We start from the raw sequence: 16,058 nt of genomic DNA, 5'->3' as shown, positions 1-16,058 counted from the left end.
TATGAATTATTTGATTTGCAAGAAAGAATGATAAAATGTTACTGGATAGTCTAAAGGTCAGTCCATTACATACCTGTGTACTTTGTATTTTCGAGTCAATGAACTTATAACTGACCGTAACACATTGTACCTGTTTCCTTGTCAATCAATCAAATAAATAAATATCAAAGTAAGGAAATAGATATTACTAGCGATTAGATAGAAATTCTGATGATGAATTAAAATACCTATCAAAACAATAAAGTAAATTGATTTGTTTGAAATCGGTAAATGTTGGCGAGACACGATTACCAACTGTTGAACGATACTTTACATCGATTGGATCCACCGTAAAGTCCATAAATCGTTTTGCAAATGTCTGAGAGAAATTTTATATGCAAATAAATTATTTATCATTCGTTCTTTTCCTTCCCTTTGAATTGATCATTTCGTTTTTTCTCCCTCAAATGATGCAATGCGATTTCAATTGAGGTGGACTGTTAGCGTTCGCTATTTGTTAAGGCTAAAAGTGACAGGAGTTATTGGAAGTTTACGAAACTGAAACTTTAATTCCTTATTGCAGTGCCATTCCTTCTCTCCTCCCTCTTTTACCATTTCAATCTCAATATCCATACGAACTTGGCAGCAATTTGTTGTAAAGACAACAATTTTCAGATTTTACAACCATTTACTCCAAGGTCACATCGTGTGGGATAGATTAAGGACGTTCAAATGGAATGTCATTGCGTTAAGCTTAGCATTTTAAGCTGTTTTAAGCATTTGTCTAAATGATGATGACCTAATGGATATTCGACATTTTCTTTTTTCTGCTGAATTATCTTCAAGAATTTCAACATTTTTGATAGTATCTTTTCTTACTGTGCTCTGAAATGAGTGAGAGAGAGGAAGGAAATGAGAGGAATTATTGGAATGAGACCGATTTTGGAATAATTAGAGTGACTTATTTCCCTTGACATCATGGGGATTAATCCATTCCATATGAACCACATTCTTGATCCGATTGTAATTGGAAAATTGAGAGCTAAAACTTTATAACCTTTGATCACCACTTAGGATTATTTCATCGGTTACATTAGTTTGCATCGTAAATTGCTGGCAAAGACAAGTTTTGTATTTTGTATATATTTGGAAAGGAAAGTGAATGTCAAGGCTTTATTTTATTGATGTATGCTTACAACTTTGCTTGGCATTTGATTGAGTGTGTGAGTACGCTTTTCAAACATTTTTTTCCCAGCAGAAGTTACATTAAAAAAAATTAAAAGTTCGAAATGCAATTTGCGCCTTTGTTGTTTCCATATTTCAATCTTAATTTATCCTTATCAGTAATTGTTATTTTCAGCATAGCGTTAGATGAACCGTCATGCTCTGAAGATTTATCCGCGACTGCTCTGCAAGACGATAGTGGTATTAGTGGAACTAGACGTTTGCGCAACATAGCTGCTACCAGTAGGAGAAGTTTATTTTTTGGCAAGGTTAGGTATAGTTTTGTCAACTCTAAAATTAAATTTTGAAGTAACTTTTCAGATTTTGAATAAGGATTTGAAGTGTATATTTGGAAAATTGAAAGTTATTTTAGGACAAGGCCGAAATGCTTTCACGTTTGACGTTGATGAAAGATGAGATGCAGAAACCAGTACCAATGTTCGAACTTGAACCTCACTGGACCAATATTGTTCGTGATAGTGTAAGTCGAACTTGATCCGTCTTTATCACAGTTTAAGAATGATACATATCAGCTTGAAATTGTTGTAGCTAACTTTTTGAAATCTCTAAACAAATTGAGAAATTACTGCTAAGAAGTTCTCGAAACTCGATCGGTCAATCAAACGGAATACTTTGTCAATTGGCATTTCAAGTCTCTCACAGGATTTATCATTAAGTACAAACAAAGTTCATAAATGTTACATTCAAGCCATCGAAAATTACAGGAAGAGTTAAGCAAGCATGCATATGAACAGCAGGAAGCTATTTGGGAGTTCGTCACAACCGAACATCGATATTTGCAGGCAAATTATCTTTTTGATATCAATCTCTTTTTCTAGAAGAAAAAAAAAGTTCTTTGAACGTTTCGTAAAAAATTAGTTACGAAAATTTCGTAGGATAGTTTTGTGCGATAAAAAAAAGAGACAAAAATTAAACTAAACGATTTTCGATATTTAATTTAGCAAACAATAGAAAAATTTGATTTCTTTACATGAATAACCATAGACTCAAAAGCTGATGGAAATAAAATTAAATTTCAAACTGCTTCAAAGATAAACTACAGTGGATTTCCGCACCGATGGATTATTACATAAAAATGAAAAATGCGAAACATTATCTTTTTCTTTAAAAAAAGAAATTTTAATTATTTGTTAAATTACAAAATTTTTTTTATTCAAAAGAATTTCTAATTTTGCCGAAATTTGAACTTAAACTTAATAATTATTTTTAGCTTCTAAAACAAATGAATGAACTTTGCCAGTGCTTCCTGAAAATGCAAGAAGTTGGCTATATGCGTGATGTTGACCCACGTCGGGTCTTTCTTAATTACCCCGAACTCTATGTTCATAATTCGAAATTTTGGAAAAAGGCGGTGCTACAAATGCTGCAAACTTCGAGGTTTTATTAAATAACTTTCAAAGGTTCACAATAACGCATGTCGGAAAATGACTGCCGGAAATTTTTGATAGCCCTAAATTTTCTCTTCTGCTACTTGTTAAGGAATTTTTTTAAAAGATTTCATTTTTTTCATAGGTATAGTAAATATGAATGACATTATAAGCATCACTCTTTTTTTTTTCAGAAATAACGGCACTCCTTTAGACCCAGCAATCCTGAAATCCGGTTTTGAACGAATTGATGAGTGGTGGCCTTGTTATACAACTTTCATATATGGACATGCTGATTGTCATAGCTATGTACAGAAATGCCAGAAAGAAAATGAACTGTTTCGCGAATTCGTTACGGTGCATTATTTGACCATTATCATTTCAGTTTAAAATAGATGTTCCATTTGAACAGGAATAACTTCGGCACTATACATATGATTAAACATTGAGTACATCTTTTCTGGATCCTTCAATCTTACATTTATATTACTGAAATCAAAAAAATTACGACTAATTTACAACATACTTCAGATTTATTCGCAGTCAAATTTCTTTAGCATTCTAAGAACTTTTAACTTTTAAGAATAATTTAAATTCTGTCAAAAACTGCATGATAAACATGTTCTGCAATATTCTTTGAATTCTGTCCCATAATTCGTAATTACTCTTTGAACTTTAGTGGGCAGAATCGCAAGATACGATGAGACGACAACGTTTATTGGACGCTTTGACAAATCCGATGCAACGTCTTACAAGATATAGTTTACTTCTCAAAGCTGTTCTTAAGCATACTGTTGATGATATCGAACGGGACACTATTCAGGTAATGTATCTATTCATTTTAAGTGCTTGACTATTTAAATAATGGTATTATCATTAATTATTTACGTAGCCAACTCCTAATTTCTGGTCTTATCTGTTTTCATCAATTTTTCTCTCAAATTTCCATCTAACAGTTTATTTAGCTATCATTAAGGAATGAATGATAAATTGCTTCTATTATTCCTTGTCTTTTCTAGATATAAAGATGCTCTGAAGTCAATCTTATAAGCAAACTTGGTTAAGATACTAGATCCAATACTACTGTAATATAATGTTACCATTAAAAACATCAATTTCCAGGATATGATATTACGAATTGAAAAAGCCACTCGAAATGTTGAAGAAACATTAAATAACAATGACTTACAGAATAAGCTTAATGAATTATCGAGAGCGATTGAAAGTTATGAAGCTGTTGACTGTGAAGAGTTTGAAAAGGTAAGTGTTTTACTTAACGTGCCTTTTACTTAGATGATAACGCATAGAATTACTTTTATTTCTTCCTTCTTATAATTTGACTTTTTTACATTTCTGTACTGTGATTTCGTATTCAAATATAATTACTTAAGGAAATAAAGATTCGCACGATACAGTTCTTATTAAAATTGAAAATTGATAAAGTTAAAAATTATTTGCTTTATAATTTGAAGTATTTTTGTCAAAACATTTCTTCCTTCCAATTATTTATTTATTTTTTTGTTTAACATTTTTCATAATATTTACGCTAATTTTGGTCGATCAAATTGTCTAAGTGAAATTAAATTCCAGATATTCCCGATCAAATGCTACATTCGTTTGGCTGATCCAATGCCATATTTTGTGGGACAGCCACAGTTTCGTCGTGTTTATTTGCGTGCTGATTTAAAGATGAAAGATGGCAAACAGGGAACAAAGGTTTGTTAAATTTAAAAATTTCTTTCTTTTCTATGTGACAAATTTTGCATGTATTTTTCATTTCAGGTAGATGCACATTGCATACTATTCACCGATCTCTTCCTCATATGTAAAGCTTCTAACAAGCGTTACGATCGATTAAGAATACTTAAGCCACCAATACATATCGCTAAAATGTGCCTTCAGCGATTTCCCGATTACTGTAAGTTCTGCTTTTAAATTTGTTTTCATATTTGAATATTTTTTCCTACTTTATTCCTATTTCTCTCATTTTTGCATAGAAATTTAAATAATTGTTGTTGGAATTTCTTCAAAACAGTTCCCCGATACCAGAGTCCGGGAAAAATTTTCGGGAAATTTTGGAAATTTTCTAAGAGCTGTTCAGTTATGACTTAATATATTACTAATTTTCATCGTGCAACCTTTGACCCTAATAGGTCACTTAAATTGTTGATAAACGTTCGATCGTATCTATTATCCAACTAAACAGGTTGTAATATTTGCCTCAAAAATTCCAATCTTCTTTGCGGTGTCATTATTGGATGAGAAGGTCGGGAAAAATGAAATTGAATGGGAATGAGAAAAATAGAGAAAGGAAGAAAATTGAGAAAATATTGAAAAGAAATTGACAAATGTTACAGCTGGTTTTGTAATAGCACCAATTAACGATTTCGGTATGCCTTCCGCATTATACTATTTATCGACTCCATCAATTGAGGAAACCCGAAAATGGCTCGAAATGACTAATATGGCGCTAAGAGACTTCTATCGCCTGAAGTATATACTTTTTACTTTACCTTGTAAAAAGTTGAAAAAAGGAAAAAGTGCTGTGCCTGAAAGTTCAATTGTAATTGACTTTTTTACGACCATTGTATCCTTCCTGTCTTTTTTTAGACCTCTGAGTCCGCAGCAATGCTTGTTAGGTATTTCGGTGGGATTATTTAATGGATTTGGATTGAACGATGATGCAGATCATAATCGTTCGAATAGTAATAGTGGTAGTACTCAAGAGGTTATCAATCAAGAGATTATACATCGGAAAAGTTCCAGTATGGATTCTCAAATGGTCGCTGAACATAACCGTATTGCTAGTATGTTTGTTTCAGTTTTGATTTTCATATAAGCAAGGAAAAGATATGAAAAAAAAAAAGAATTTCCTCATTAATCTTTGCTTTCTCAAGATTAAAAAATTTTGGAGGGAATGGAGTTGCCTTTAACAACTGTCATTTCAGATGTGCGAAAAGTGAACACAATATCATCGGCAGATCAGATTGATCGATTACTAAGAGAAGGACAAAATGTTGGTAATGGGATTTGTGGCAGTGTTAAAAACAATTTAGTATCACAGCATAAATTAGCTGTAGTGGTCAATGATGACCGTTTCTTACCTTCATTAGTTAGTACAACGTTGAATGGGCAATCAAAGTCATCCACAGATTTACACTTCGCTTCAAAATCCGTGGAGTATTTGGATTCACCCAATCTGCATCGTCGATCACGTTCGAACTCCTCTGGGCCAACCGATATTGCTATTGACAAGTATTATTCCATTCAGTATTTCATATTATTCATTCATTCTTTCTTTCTTTTGTTCTTTTTTTAATGCATTTTTTAGACTGTGTGAGTTTGACATATATTCAAATTAGTAGAGCGGTTAATTTTCCAGGACGTATTCGAGTAATTCGTCCAAGCCGGGATTTTCGACTCATTTATTTTATAAGGGACATATCTACGTTAGCGATAAGCCATCCACTTCATTGGAACATCAAGAAGGATGTGACCTGCGTGCCTCCCAAGGCACATTAGATAGCAGTCCAGATTTTTCCGAACAACGAATTGCTGGACGGCAAGATGAAACGGTGCGATGTTCCTCTCCTTCAGTAATTATGACTTATGCAAACGATGAAGGTGTTGGAATACCATCTTCACAGGTAACTCTTTCATTTATCCCTTTTTGTAATTTCGTTTGTTTACTTGTTTACTGCTACAAAATTTAATTTGCAACTCCCTCCACTGTGCGTGGATAGTATTGATTGGATGGTACAGGAAGATGGACTCTGAATACTTTAGGCTAACAACTCCCAATTTTGAATCTTTCTTACTCTATTCTTGCAAGGTTTTGGTTAGGGAATAGTCTGCGTGAAATAACGGGTATCTTCAATCCCTTTTTATTTTTTGAAATTAATATTTACTTCTGAATAATTATAGATGTCAAATGCACGTCGTTTTGAACGGCGTTATCATACATCAGATGGTATTGATATTACTAAGCCAAAGGTGCCGGCAAACTTACCACCCGGGATTTTGAAACGATTCTCCTGGAACGTTTCAACAGCTGTCGGTGGTTCATCGAGGAAAATCACGAATCGAATGAATGAACAGGTTTCATTTCTCACCCCTCCACAATCTTTCTAATAACATTTATTGTTCGGGATCCGGGATCAAATTCCTCTTTCAACTCAAATCTTTTACAGAATATTCGGCGTCAATCACAATCAACGGTAGCTTCATCGGAATCATTCAGCTCATCAACATCTGGTTTCAGTACCGCTTCATCATATATGGAAGGTTCCACTGTTACAGAGGAAATGACTCCAATTGGTGATCTTGATATGCACATTTCAACAGGTGAGAGATCTTTCAAGGTGCATTAAATCTATTATAAGAAACTGTTTTTACTGGACTCAAGCACTACGGCTATATCAAATAAAGAATTCAAAATCACTCGAGTTTATCCCTATGTATATTTGCTTAAGAAAGGTCATTCACAGCTTTTCTCATATTGGCTGGCAAGTATTACTGTTTATCTCAATGTATCACATTGAGATCTTCTAACTTGTAATGATTGCACTGTACGGTAGAGAATTCATTGCGTAATTTTGCAGTAGCAATAGGAGTACTGGAGGACGTAGCAGAAGATACTCGAACACTGAAGATTCAGCTTAGCGATGAGAATATCGATGAAATCGAAAAGAAAGAAACGACAACTGTCCCACCTCCACTTCCTGATGTACCACCTCCTTCATTAAATGGCAAAGAGAAAGGTGCTGGATTTGGTGCCACCACCGCTCCTCTCTCTTCCGCAACCGCAACCTCAGTCCTGACAACAATTAACAGAGGAGGTGAAGCAACAAACTCCGTTAAACAGCAAGAGTTACTGAAATTCATTATGGATAATCATCTGGAGACCTCGTACGTTCTTTATCAATAGCTAATTTACGAGACAAGTTCCATTACAAGTTTGTAAATTCAAATTGATCAAAACTCTTCCTAGTCGAGTTTTGTACTTTTTTGGGAAAATAATAACTACATTAATTTCTGTCAAAGAATATTTATTTCCAATTTTCCAAATGCAATTTCATCATGAATATTACGAATGCAGATTTTTAAACGGAATATAGAAATATATCAGGAGTGGATTTTTAATTATTGGTTTAGATGCAAATTGGAACGGGTAATAAAAAATAAAATAAATCCGATTTCCAGCGATGTGTGAAATGATTATCTATTCATCATTGCAAATCATATTTGGTTGTACAACAATACTGTTCGCGAAGAAGTCGTCACTTAATTTTATAACGTCGGAAAGCCTGATTCCATGTAACTATACAATATTTGGAAATCATCGATACTTCACTGTATTAAGTAGTGCTTTTTTCTTTTTCACTTTACTTTATTTGTAACATTTTGCAGTCACTGTTAATTGATTTACCCTTTAATGCGAAAGTAACTATAGCTTTTAACAGTTCCAATTATTTTTATTGCTATTACAGCTATCTGTGATAATTTTTACACCGCATACTACTGTTATAATTATTACTTGATATTTCCTATCCTTCCTGTCGTATTTTTTTTTCTTTCATTCTACTGATATATCTAGATATCAGGGAACGCAGGTCATTTTAAAAAAAAAAAAGAATTTATGATATCTCGTGAGATTGTATCATAAAATATATGTAACTCACCCTCAGGATTATTTTGTTGGTTACTCATCTAATAGTGAAATGAGAAACAACACAACAGTGGTTTTCCTAAGACAACAGCGATGAAGAGATATAACATGTTAGCAACGTTTACAAATTAATGGTGTGATAGCTGGTGCAGTCAAAATATACTTTTTTTTAAACGAAACCTGCGCTTACCAACTAGATTTGCCTAACTTTTCTATTTAATATCACCATTACTGCTATTATCGTGTAAATAATAAAGCCTAAAGAAAGTCGAGTTCAAACTTCGCTACCGCAAAGCACTGAATGCAGCCTAAATTCGAGTGCAAGTAGGCTAATTTATTTATACTCAAGTTAGTTTGTCCCCTACAGTCATAAAATCTGATAGCCTTACATAACAATTCTACCGATTGGTGACCACAACCCCACACCCTTTATCTTTACATTAATTTAAGACATTTTACAGCTTATATTTTGAGAGGTGTTACGTGTTTTGCCATCCCGAAAGTGGACAAAGTGCGAAATGTAAGCTTAGTCATTGAAGTCCATCCACGTCTAGCGCGAATTGGAAAAGCGATTACGGCGACATTAAATACATCACTGAATTTAATAAATTATTAATCAATAATAAAGGACAAATCTGTTAAGAAACCAAATTAGAAAAAAAGCCTAAATGCCTGAATCAAACTAATCATCCAAGCCATTTTGTTTTGTTACTATACTCAGTTTTGTTACTGTTACTATACTTGTTACTATACTTTTTGTTACTACTATATACTCAGGAGCCCCAAGATCCTAAAATATCACAACCTTCGGAACAAAGGAAAAAATGATCTTTTATCAATTCGAAAAAAATCAGTTCCGTTCTTATACCTGAAACGAACTCAAAATTTCAGAGTTCTTCCACCCACGAAAAAATATCACGACTTTTTACCATCAGAGTACTGCGACTTTTTTCTATCCAGTTCGAATCGTCGTGAAGCTCAAGTTTTTTCGAAAAGAAATCTCAAAATACTAAATCCAAATATTCATAATTATGCAATTCTTCAAAATTATAGAAAGCAACAATAAGGTAATGAAGTGAAGAAATTTAAATCATTTAAAAAAAGATCGAAACTGTTCATTAGACATGTTTTTAACTGACACTTTTGAACCGTTCTCGTTGCTTCTATTATCGCCAGCTGATCTGGCAAGTTTTGTGGTTCTTGCCAGTGTTCGCGGTATTAAATCTATTTTGCTTCGTTGATGCGACTGTAAGTGATCAGTATTAAGACCTTCAAACCAATGCTATGAGAATCAGTAAGAAATTTTCTTCCAGCTTTAAATTATCTATGAAGATTTAAATTATCTATGAAAGAAGATCAGTTGATTTCAATAACTCCAAATGCTCACTACAACAGTCTCTCACGCCAAGCAAAATCTTGTCTAATGCTACACAAGAAACAGTTAAATCAGAAGTCAAAAAAGCAACTTCACTATTGAAAGTTAACAATTTTGTGAGCTGTCTACTCAAATTAACGATAACGCTTGACTAACCTAAGCCTAATTAAAAGGAACAAGGTTCACTACAATTCAGTTTTAACCTCGTGTTTTTTTCTAGACTCAAGTCAAAATTCGCGTCGAAATAAGTCCTTCAATCAATTATAGCGAGGTACTTCACCTATGAAAAATGCAAACGCTTATGAAAAAATGTGAAGGATGATTGTAGGTTTTTTTTTTTTTAAAGTCAAAAATGATAACTTACAAAACTGGTTGTGTTAAACGATAGCCGCTGCAGTTGCTCCTTTCGCTTCGGTGGATTGCTAATTGCAACTGATAATTTTCGTTCTGCAAAGTACATAGACTTCACAGATATTGGCTTGGTAAAACTGTTGTTTTTGATGAAAGAAAAAGGACTATTAAGAACCCAAGGACCTGTTCCGCAATAATCTGTTCTCAGTTTTAAAAAAAAAAGAAAAAAGAAAAAAAACGACAAAAAGCTGAAAATCAAAATTCCTTTTGAAAAAGCATATTTCAAGGGAGCCGTTTAACCTTAGTCTCCAATCCTTTCAGCCAACTAATGAAAATGACATTGGAAGCATTATTTTACACTTATGTTTAGTGTATAATGTTTTAATGCATTTTACAGGAGTTCAGGTGTTTTCGTTAAGCATAGCATAACATAAAGTGGCATAAATTTAAAATTTAAAAAATTATTTAAAACAAATTGGGTGTTTTAATGAGATAATGTCATAGAGAAGCAATGTCCCTTAAACTCAAATTACATAGAAAATTAAAGCAGACCACCCACTCAGATTCGAACAACCTTTACCCAGCAAAATCTTGGTCCTTAATTTCTGCTGACTTTAAAACAAGCCGCTGGGAATTTCAACTTAGAATACTCAAACAAAGGATCTGATAAATACCATGAAAAAAAGGCCATAAATGTTATGCTTTATAAAACTAAGAAGCATGAAGCATAACAGCGAATTTATTACAATTTGTGAGCTGCTGATTGTTTCTTCCATACATCAGTTATGGACGCTTATAATTAATCTTGAGTTATATTGATTGCAAGATCTTGAGCAATTCTTAAATAAAAACTTCCACTCCATTAATGCGGTAATTTCCAAGTTATATTTCACGAAAAAAAACTGCCTTCCGAATGATTAAATTAGTGAATAATAGCAGTAATGGAAATATTAGAAAAATGAAACAGGAAGCTATATAATTAAATTAAAATAGTTCAGCAGTTCAGCGGTTATGAAAAATCTGTTTCTAGTTAATAAGCGAAGAGTGAAAATCACATGATTTTGTAATAATAGATGCCCACATCTATAAAGAACATTTTTCTTCATTTCAAATGTGACCTCAGCAGAATAAAATATCTGGATGGAACCCAAAATACGGGATAAAAAAAAAAAGAAATATATACGCAAAAATAAACAGACATAAAAAATACTAGCAAAACAAACCTAAAAGAATAAGGTCTTCGCTAGCTTTCACTGCTACTGCAGCATCATCATCATTTTCAAACTCAACATATGCGCAACCTTTCGATTTACCAGATTTATGTGTCACAATACGAACATCACGAACTGCACCAAATGTTGCAAATATCTCCTCAAAATAAAAATAAATTAACAAATTTTTCCTATTCTTATTTTCATGATAAATATGCCTAATCAAAATCTCCATTTTCCCAGGAACATATCAGGTATTTCACATAATTCGTATCTATGAAACTATTTCGATTAACGAATGTTTGTAATACCAAAAAAGAAACAGAATCTTAGACAACAAATATAAGAACAACATAGCTCACAAAAATCAAACGAGTACAAACCTTAAGCTGCTCCTCGGTAGCATCGTAATGGACATTGTTAACAAAAACCTTGTTTCTTTCCAGACTGGTACTATAACGAAATTCGGTATTCTTCCCTTTATCATGCGGTTTATACTCTGAAACATACATCGGCCTTCCATCAATTTGCGTTCGATCCATTTTCAGAGCTTCTCGAGCTTCTTGTTCAGTTAAAAATCTATATAGCCAAATCCCTAAAATATTAGCAACTACACTTTTTTATTGAATTCATTATTGAATTTATCTTATTCATTTCTTAAGCCAGTAGATAATTTTTAGATTATACTACATACTACACAACGTATGAATCCTCAAATCACATCTAATACTACGAATAAATTTATTTTTAAAAGAAGCTAGTGTTTTTATAAAGTTGAACAAACAAGGATGACCAGAACAAAACCTACCTCCCAAGCAAGCAGATTTTTCAGATAGATTAGATTATTAAATTTAAAGTGTTTATTTTGCAGTTGTTTGTATTAATTCAGTTGTAAAAAAAAGTTTACAACCAGATTAACACAAATAACCGCGAAGTAAACAATACAGAACCTACAAAGGAAAGTACGCATGGCTTACTTTGTGCAATTTGCTCATCCCTCGGTAGACTAGTCGAACTTCTTTCGCATTCGGGAATATTTCCTCCAGTCTTTCAGTCGGCAACTTGAAATCGAGATTAGAGACAAATATGGTGTGACGCTTTTCAGAAGAGGCTTCTCTGCTTGTCCCTTCTGAACTGACACTTTGACTTGATATTGTTTTGGGCTTTGGCAACTGTGAAGGTAGTTGTGGGACTACAAAGCCATCACCATCCACTTGCTTTTTATCGACATTTATCATCTAAAAACTATCCAATGACAAATTACTCAAGAACTACTGTTTATAACCAGGTATTAAAATATGAAAATGACTTTCAGATTTAACATATTAACGCTTTTAAATAAACTCTTAAATAAAACAAAAGTGGTAATCACAGTTCAAGCTTAAATTAACCTTTGATACCAAGTAACTCATATTTAAAATACAGCTGCAATAAAATACTTGAACTGCAGAAAGTGTCGTAAAATGTTTTGTGCATAGTTAGCTCCCTATATTTAAGCTAGACAAGAACTCCATTTTTTGGATTTTAACTCCTCTTTTTATTCTTACCTCAAAAAACAAAGAAATGTGCTTGAGACAATGCTGCCTGATAACATTATGAAAAGTTGGATGAGGTACTACACCATACCTCATCAAAAAGTAACTAAGAGTACTCGCAGATTGTTTTAAAAATTCTCCCGCAAAATACCTCGCTCTTCTGTTGAATTTTTGTCGCAGCTTCCGTTGTGCCGTTTCTAAACTCGTCCTCATTGGTTATAAGAATCTGTCCTTTTTTCTTCATATCCTCTTTCCTTTTTTTGATTTCAACATCTTCATCATTTTCTTTCTTCCTCTTTTTACTGTTTTTCTCCACTTTGTTCTTTTGCGGCCTTAGTGAAATCCGAGCTGCCTGAGCATTTACCTTTTGAAGCGCTTTGTCCAGATCTTCGATAGTACCTACCTCTCTTTCAAACTGTATAAGAGCGTCAAAAACCTGAAAAGATTTTATTTTTTGTAAAAGTTGAATTATACCTTCTCAAATAAAATGTAAAATGTGGAAGATTTCGGATCACCCTTATACTTCCACTATTTTGAACCTGAAAAAGTGGTCAGCTTAGTGTATTTACGGTATATGGATGATCGCTTATTGAATTGACCTTATACTTCCACTATTTTGAACCTGAAAAAGTGGTCAGCTTAGTGTATTTACGGTATATGGATGATCGCTTGTTGAATTGACAGCTTTGTAGAGCAGTTTACGAGCATTGTTGATATCACCAAAAAAACGTTCTAAATTAGCAGCTTCTATCCAGGCTGCTGCAAAGTGACCATTTCCCGATGCCAGAATATCATTCCAGATTTTCAGAGCTAGAAAGGATCAGAACTACAATCACAGCAGTGACCCCAAGATTTCAGATATTGATAACTGACACGGCTCATTGTGTTTCTTGAAAGACTCAAACTGCTATTAGTCAAACCATATCTATTGATCAACCCACTGCCATTCCATAGTAAATCATTTAATTCAAAATTGTGGCATGATAAAACGTGAAAGGTTTGTGTAATTATGAACAAAAAATGAAATATGACATGAAAACTGAAAGATTATTTAAAAATACCTTTCTCAGGCTGTTTTGCCGACGTATATAGAAAGAGGGCATGGTTTTTACGATATTGAGCTTTTGGACTATCCCAATGAGATCCAAATTTTTCAGCCAAAAAAGCTGCACCTTCGTCGAATTTCTTTAATACAGCCAAATAATCATTGCCACCTACAACAAAGGAACATTTCACGCATGATTATGAAAAACAATCAGCGAAGAACACTTGGAGTTTGAAAGTTTCGTTACTGCTATCAAATCGAAACTAAATTTTAAAAAAACCTAAACAGAATGGCCTAAAGTTCAACAGACTCTTATACAGCTTTGCTAACATAAGTATCACAAGTATCCTAGTGAATCTATAGTTTTACTAGCAAAAGATAGTTTTACTAGTAACTAGTAAAAGAAAATTTCCTAACAGATAGTGGAAGTCTTGCATGCATATCTTCTGTATAATACCTGTAAATAGATGAAAATAAAATATGGCAACCTGAAAAGTATACCTTGCTTGGCAACACGTCGTCGAAGCAAGTATATATAAGTACGATAGAGAGAGAGTCCCTCCTCTTGTGTCGTTATTGCATCTCGAGCATCTGGCCATTTGGCATCGATTTCTTCGGGAGAAGCATTTGATCGTTCAAGAGCCGAAAAGTATTGCTGCCAGAGTGCTGAGCATGGTGCATGACGTACAGAACGTGCATATACGTCTACAGAAACCTTAAATCCATGCACTTGTATCTTGTAAGGTGTTAGTACTAGATTCAGTGTTTGTGAATGCAATGAAATAATAAAAGTAATATGTTGGTAAGAATAAATTATTTTGTGCAGGTGAGCAGAGGAAGCAATGACTTACCATGTGGCAGAACAGAAAAGTAATAACTGCATAACCATAAATAAAGGAACTATTTTTAACCTGTGACAATTTCAATGAAGAATCCAGCCAATTACCGTACTGTAACCAGAGATCAGAACTTGGAGAAGCAGCAAATGTACAAAGTGTCCTTTCAAAAATCATTTGAATTCTTGCAGGATCGTTTGCTACAATGTTCGATTTATTTACAAACACATATTTCAGATAACCTTTAGAATATATGATTTAAATATGGCACAAGAAATAAAGAGGAACTATTCATAAAATGACTTGGAAAGTTACTTTGCATTTCGAAATCTATGTATTCCATTAAAACAGATAATTTCTCGTTCTCTTCCGTGGCATTTTCAAGACGCTGTTCAAATTCACTAATATCTGCCACACGTTTCGCTGAACTTTCAAACGTTTTATGAAACTGGTCTGATACTTTACCTTCTGAAATTCCAACAACTGTTTTCAGCAACAACAATATTTATGATACTGTTAAGAGAGCTTGATTAACTAGTTCCACTTTTCAAATGCAATCTCCTATGATGTTTTCTTGATCGTTGTTCCCAGAGATTAAAGAAAAGAGAAAAAAAACTTCTTGCATTATGTATTTCGTAATACAGTAAATCAAAAAAAACAGAAAATGCAACTCAAATTATATCAGTCTTTATCAAAATGATAATTTCTGGAGAAAAAAAAACTGGATAAAACCGTTGGAATAAATAAAAATGTTAGTTTTACTAATAACAGTCGATGGAAGTTAAGCTGAAATTACGTTCAAAAGAATTAGGCAATGAAAAGATTAACTTGGAAAAAACAAATCTAATAAAAGTTACCCGCAAATGCTTTGTATTCATTCCATGACTCTTGTAGACCTAGATGAGGCACACTAAGCAGTCGTCCATAAAGTGATTCCACGTGCTTCTTCTGCTTCTCATCTTTGTCACCACCCATTGAATTCAGAATCATTTTTTCAAAATCCAAATAAATGTTCCAAATCAAAGAAGCACAATCAGCTCGTAAACCTATTTTTATCACTGCTTCTTCCATTTTCTAAAAGTTTTGTACCCGATACTACCATAAAATCATTTTATTGCCAAAAATTACAAAAAAGGCATAACTGAACTGACTTTTGCTTTTAACAACATTCTATGAAACCAAGTCACTCTTAGCCGCTGGAATATGTGACATCGATCCCACCAGTCATTGAAATGGATGGAACAGTTTGAAAGCCAATCTGCCGGCCTTTTCCACGGTGTTCATGTATGCGCATGGCTGTACTATTATTCATGGCTATGGTGCGCTGAATGATCTAACAATCAGAGAAACAAAAAACTTGCTAGAACTTTGAAGTCTGATCTTCACTTCCTTATATTCTAAACCTGAAAGTTCAATAAGAATGTATCTGATACTATCGTTACCTCT

The 16,058-nt window shown here is 33.4% G+C and overlaps 3 protein-coding genes across 3 annotated transcripts in view; 2 read left to right on the top strand and 1 right to left on the bottom strand.

Annotated features, from left to right (window-relative positions):
• Positions 1-2,042, top strand: part of LOAG_17480 (hypothetical protein) — a gene marked incomplete at both ends in the record, with an annotated part of 19,586 nt that extends 17,544 nt beyond the window's left edge. The window contains 3 exons of the mRNA XM_020450141.1: positions 1,340-1,472; positions 1,577-1,684; positions 1,929-2,042. Coding sequence (XP_020306238.1) covers positions 1,340-1,472; positions 1,577-1,684; positions 1,929-2,042 — 355 coding nt within the window. The remainder of the gene's footprint in view (positions 1-1,339; positions 1,473-1,576; positions 1,685-1,928) is intronic.
• Positions 2,043-2,431: 389 nt separating this feature from the next.
• Positions 2,432-7,964, top strand: LOAG_17479 (CBR-RHGF-2 protein). Its single transcript, XM_020450140.1, has 14 exons — positions 2,432-2,601; positions 2,786-2,948; positions 3,271-3,414; positions 3,714-3,851; positions 4,182-4,307; positions 4,374-4,509; positions 4,949-5,084; positions 5,202-5,398; positions 5,540-5,846; positions 5,974-6,238; positions 6,516-6,689; positions 6,782-6,935; positions 7,193-7,499; positions 7,794-7,964. Exons 1-14 carry the CDS (start codon positions 2,447-2,449, stop codon positions 7,801-7,803), a joined length of 2,412 nt encoding a protein of 803 aa, XP_020306237.1. The 5' UTR covers positions 2,432-2,446; the 3' UTR covers positions 7,804-7,964.
• Positions 7,965-8,941: 977 nt separating this feature from the next.
• LOAG_17478 (Sart3 protein) overlaps positions 8,942-16,058 on the bottom strand; it is a gene marked incomplete at both ends in the record, with an annotated part of 8,863 nt that continues 1,746 nt past the window's right edge. The window contains 14 exons of the mRNA XM_020450139.1: positions 8,942-9,049; positions 9,401-9,505; positions 9,999-10,081; positions 11,209-11,356; positions 11,580-11,791; positions 12,125-12,146; positions 12,174-12,434; positions 12,883-13,167; positions 13,384-13,541; positions 13,793-13,945; positions 14,278-14,491; positions 14,688-14,812; positions 14,928-15,080; positions 15,470-15,686. Coding sequence (XP_020306236.1) covers positions 8,942-9,049; positions 9,401-9,505; positions 9,999-10,081; positions 11,209-11,356; positions 11,580-11,791; positions 12,125-12,146; positions 12,174-12,434; positions 12,883-13,167; positions 13,384-13,541; positions 13,793-13,945; positions 14,278-14,491; positions 14,688-14,812; positions 14,928-15,080; positions 15,470-15,686 — 2,244 coding nt within the window. The remainder of the gene's footprint in view (positions 9,050-9,400; positions 9,506-9,998; positions 10,082-11,208; positions 11,357-11,579; positions 11,792-12,124; positions 12,147-12,173; positions 12,435-12,882; positions 13,168-13,383; positions 13,542-13,792; positions 13,946-14,277; positions 14,492-14,687; positions 14,813-14,927; positions 15,081-15,469; positions 15,687-16,058) is intronic.

Source organism: Loa loa (assembly GCF_000183805.2).
Source record: "Loa loa unplaced genomic scaffold supercont3.80, whole genome shotgun sequence".
In the NCBI taxonomy this organism is placed as follows: domain Eukaryota; kingdom Metazoa; phylum Nematoda; class Chromadorea; order Rhabditida; family Onchocercidae; genus Loa; species Loa loa.
The sequence above is the reverse complement of the archived record's forward strand: the minus strand, read 5'-3'. Positions and strand labels throughout refer to the sequence as shown.

What these genes read in the sequence shown, in the direction of transcription:
- LOAG_17479 (XM_020450140.1), top strand. Translation starts at nt 2,447, where the DNA reads ATGAATGAACTTTGCCAGTGCTTCCTGAAAATGCAAGAAGTTGGCTAT. An exon ending in ATGGCAAACAGGGAACAAAG is followed by an intron (nt 4,308 to 4,373) that starts GTTTGTTAAATT and finishes TTTTCATTTCAG; the next exon opens with GTAGATGCACATTGCATACT. An exon ending in TGAACATAACCGTATTGCTA is followed by an intron (nt 5,399 to 5,539) that starts GTATGTTTGTTT and finishes CTGTCATTTCAG; the next exon opens with ATGTGCGAAAAGTGAACACA.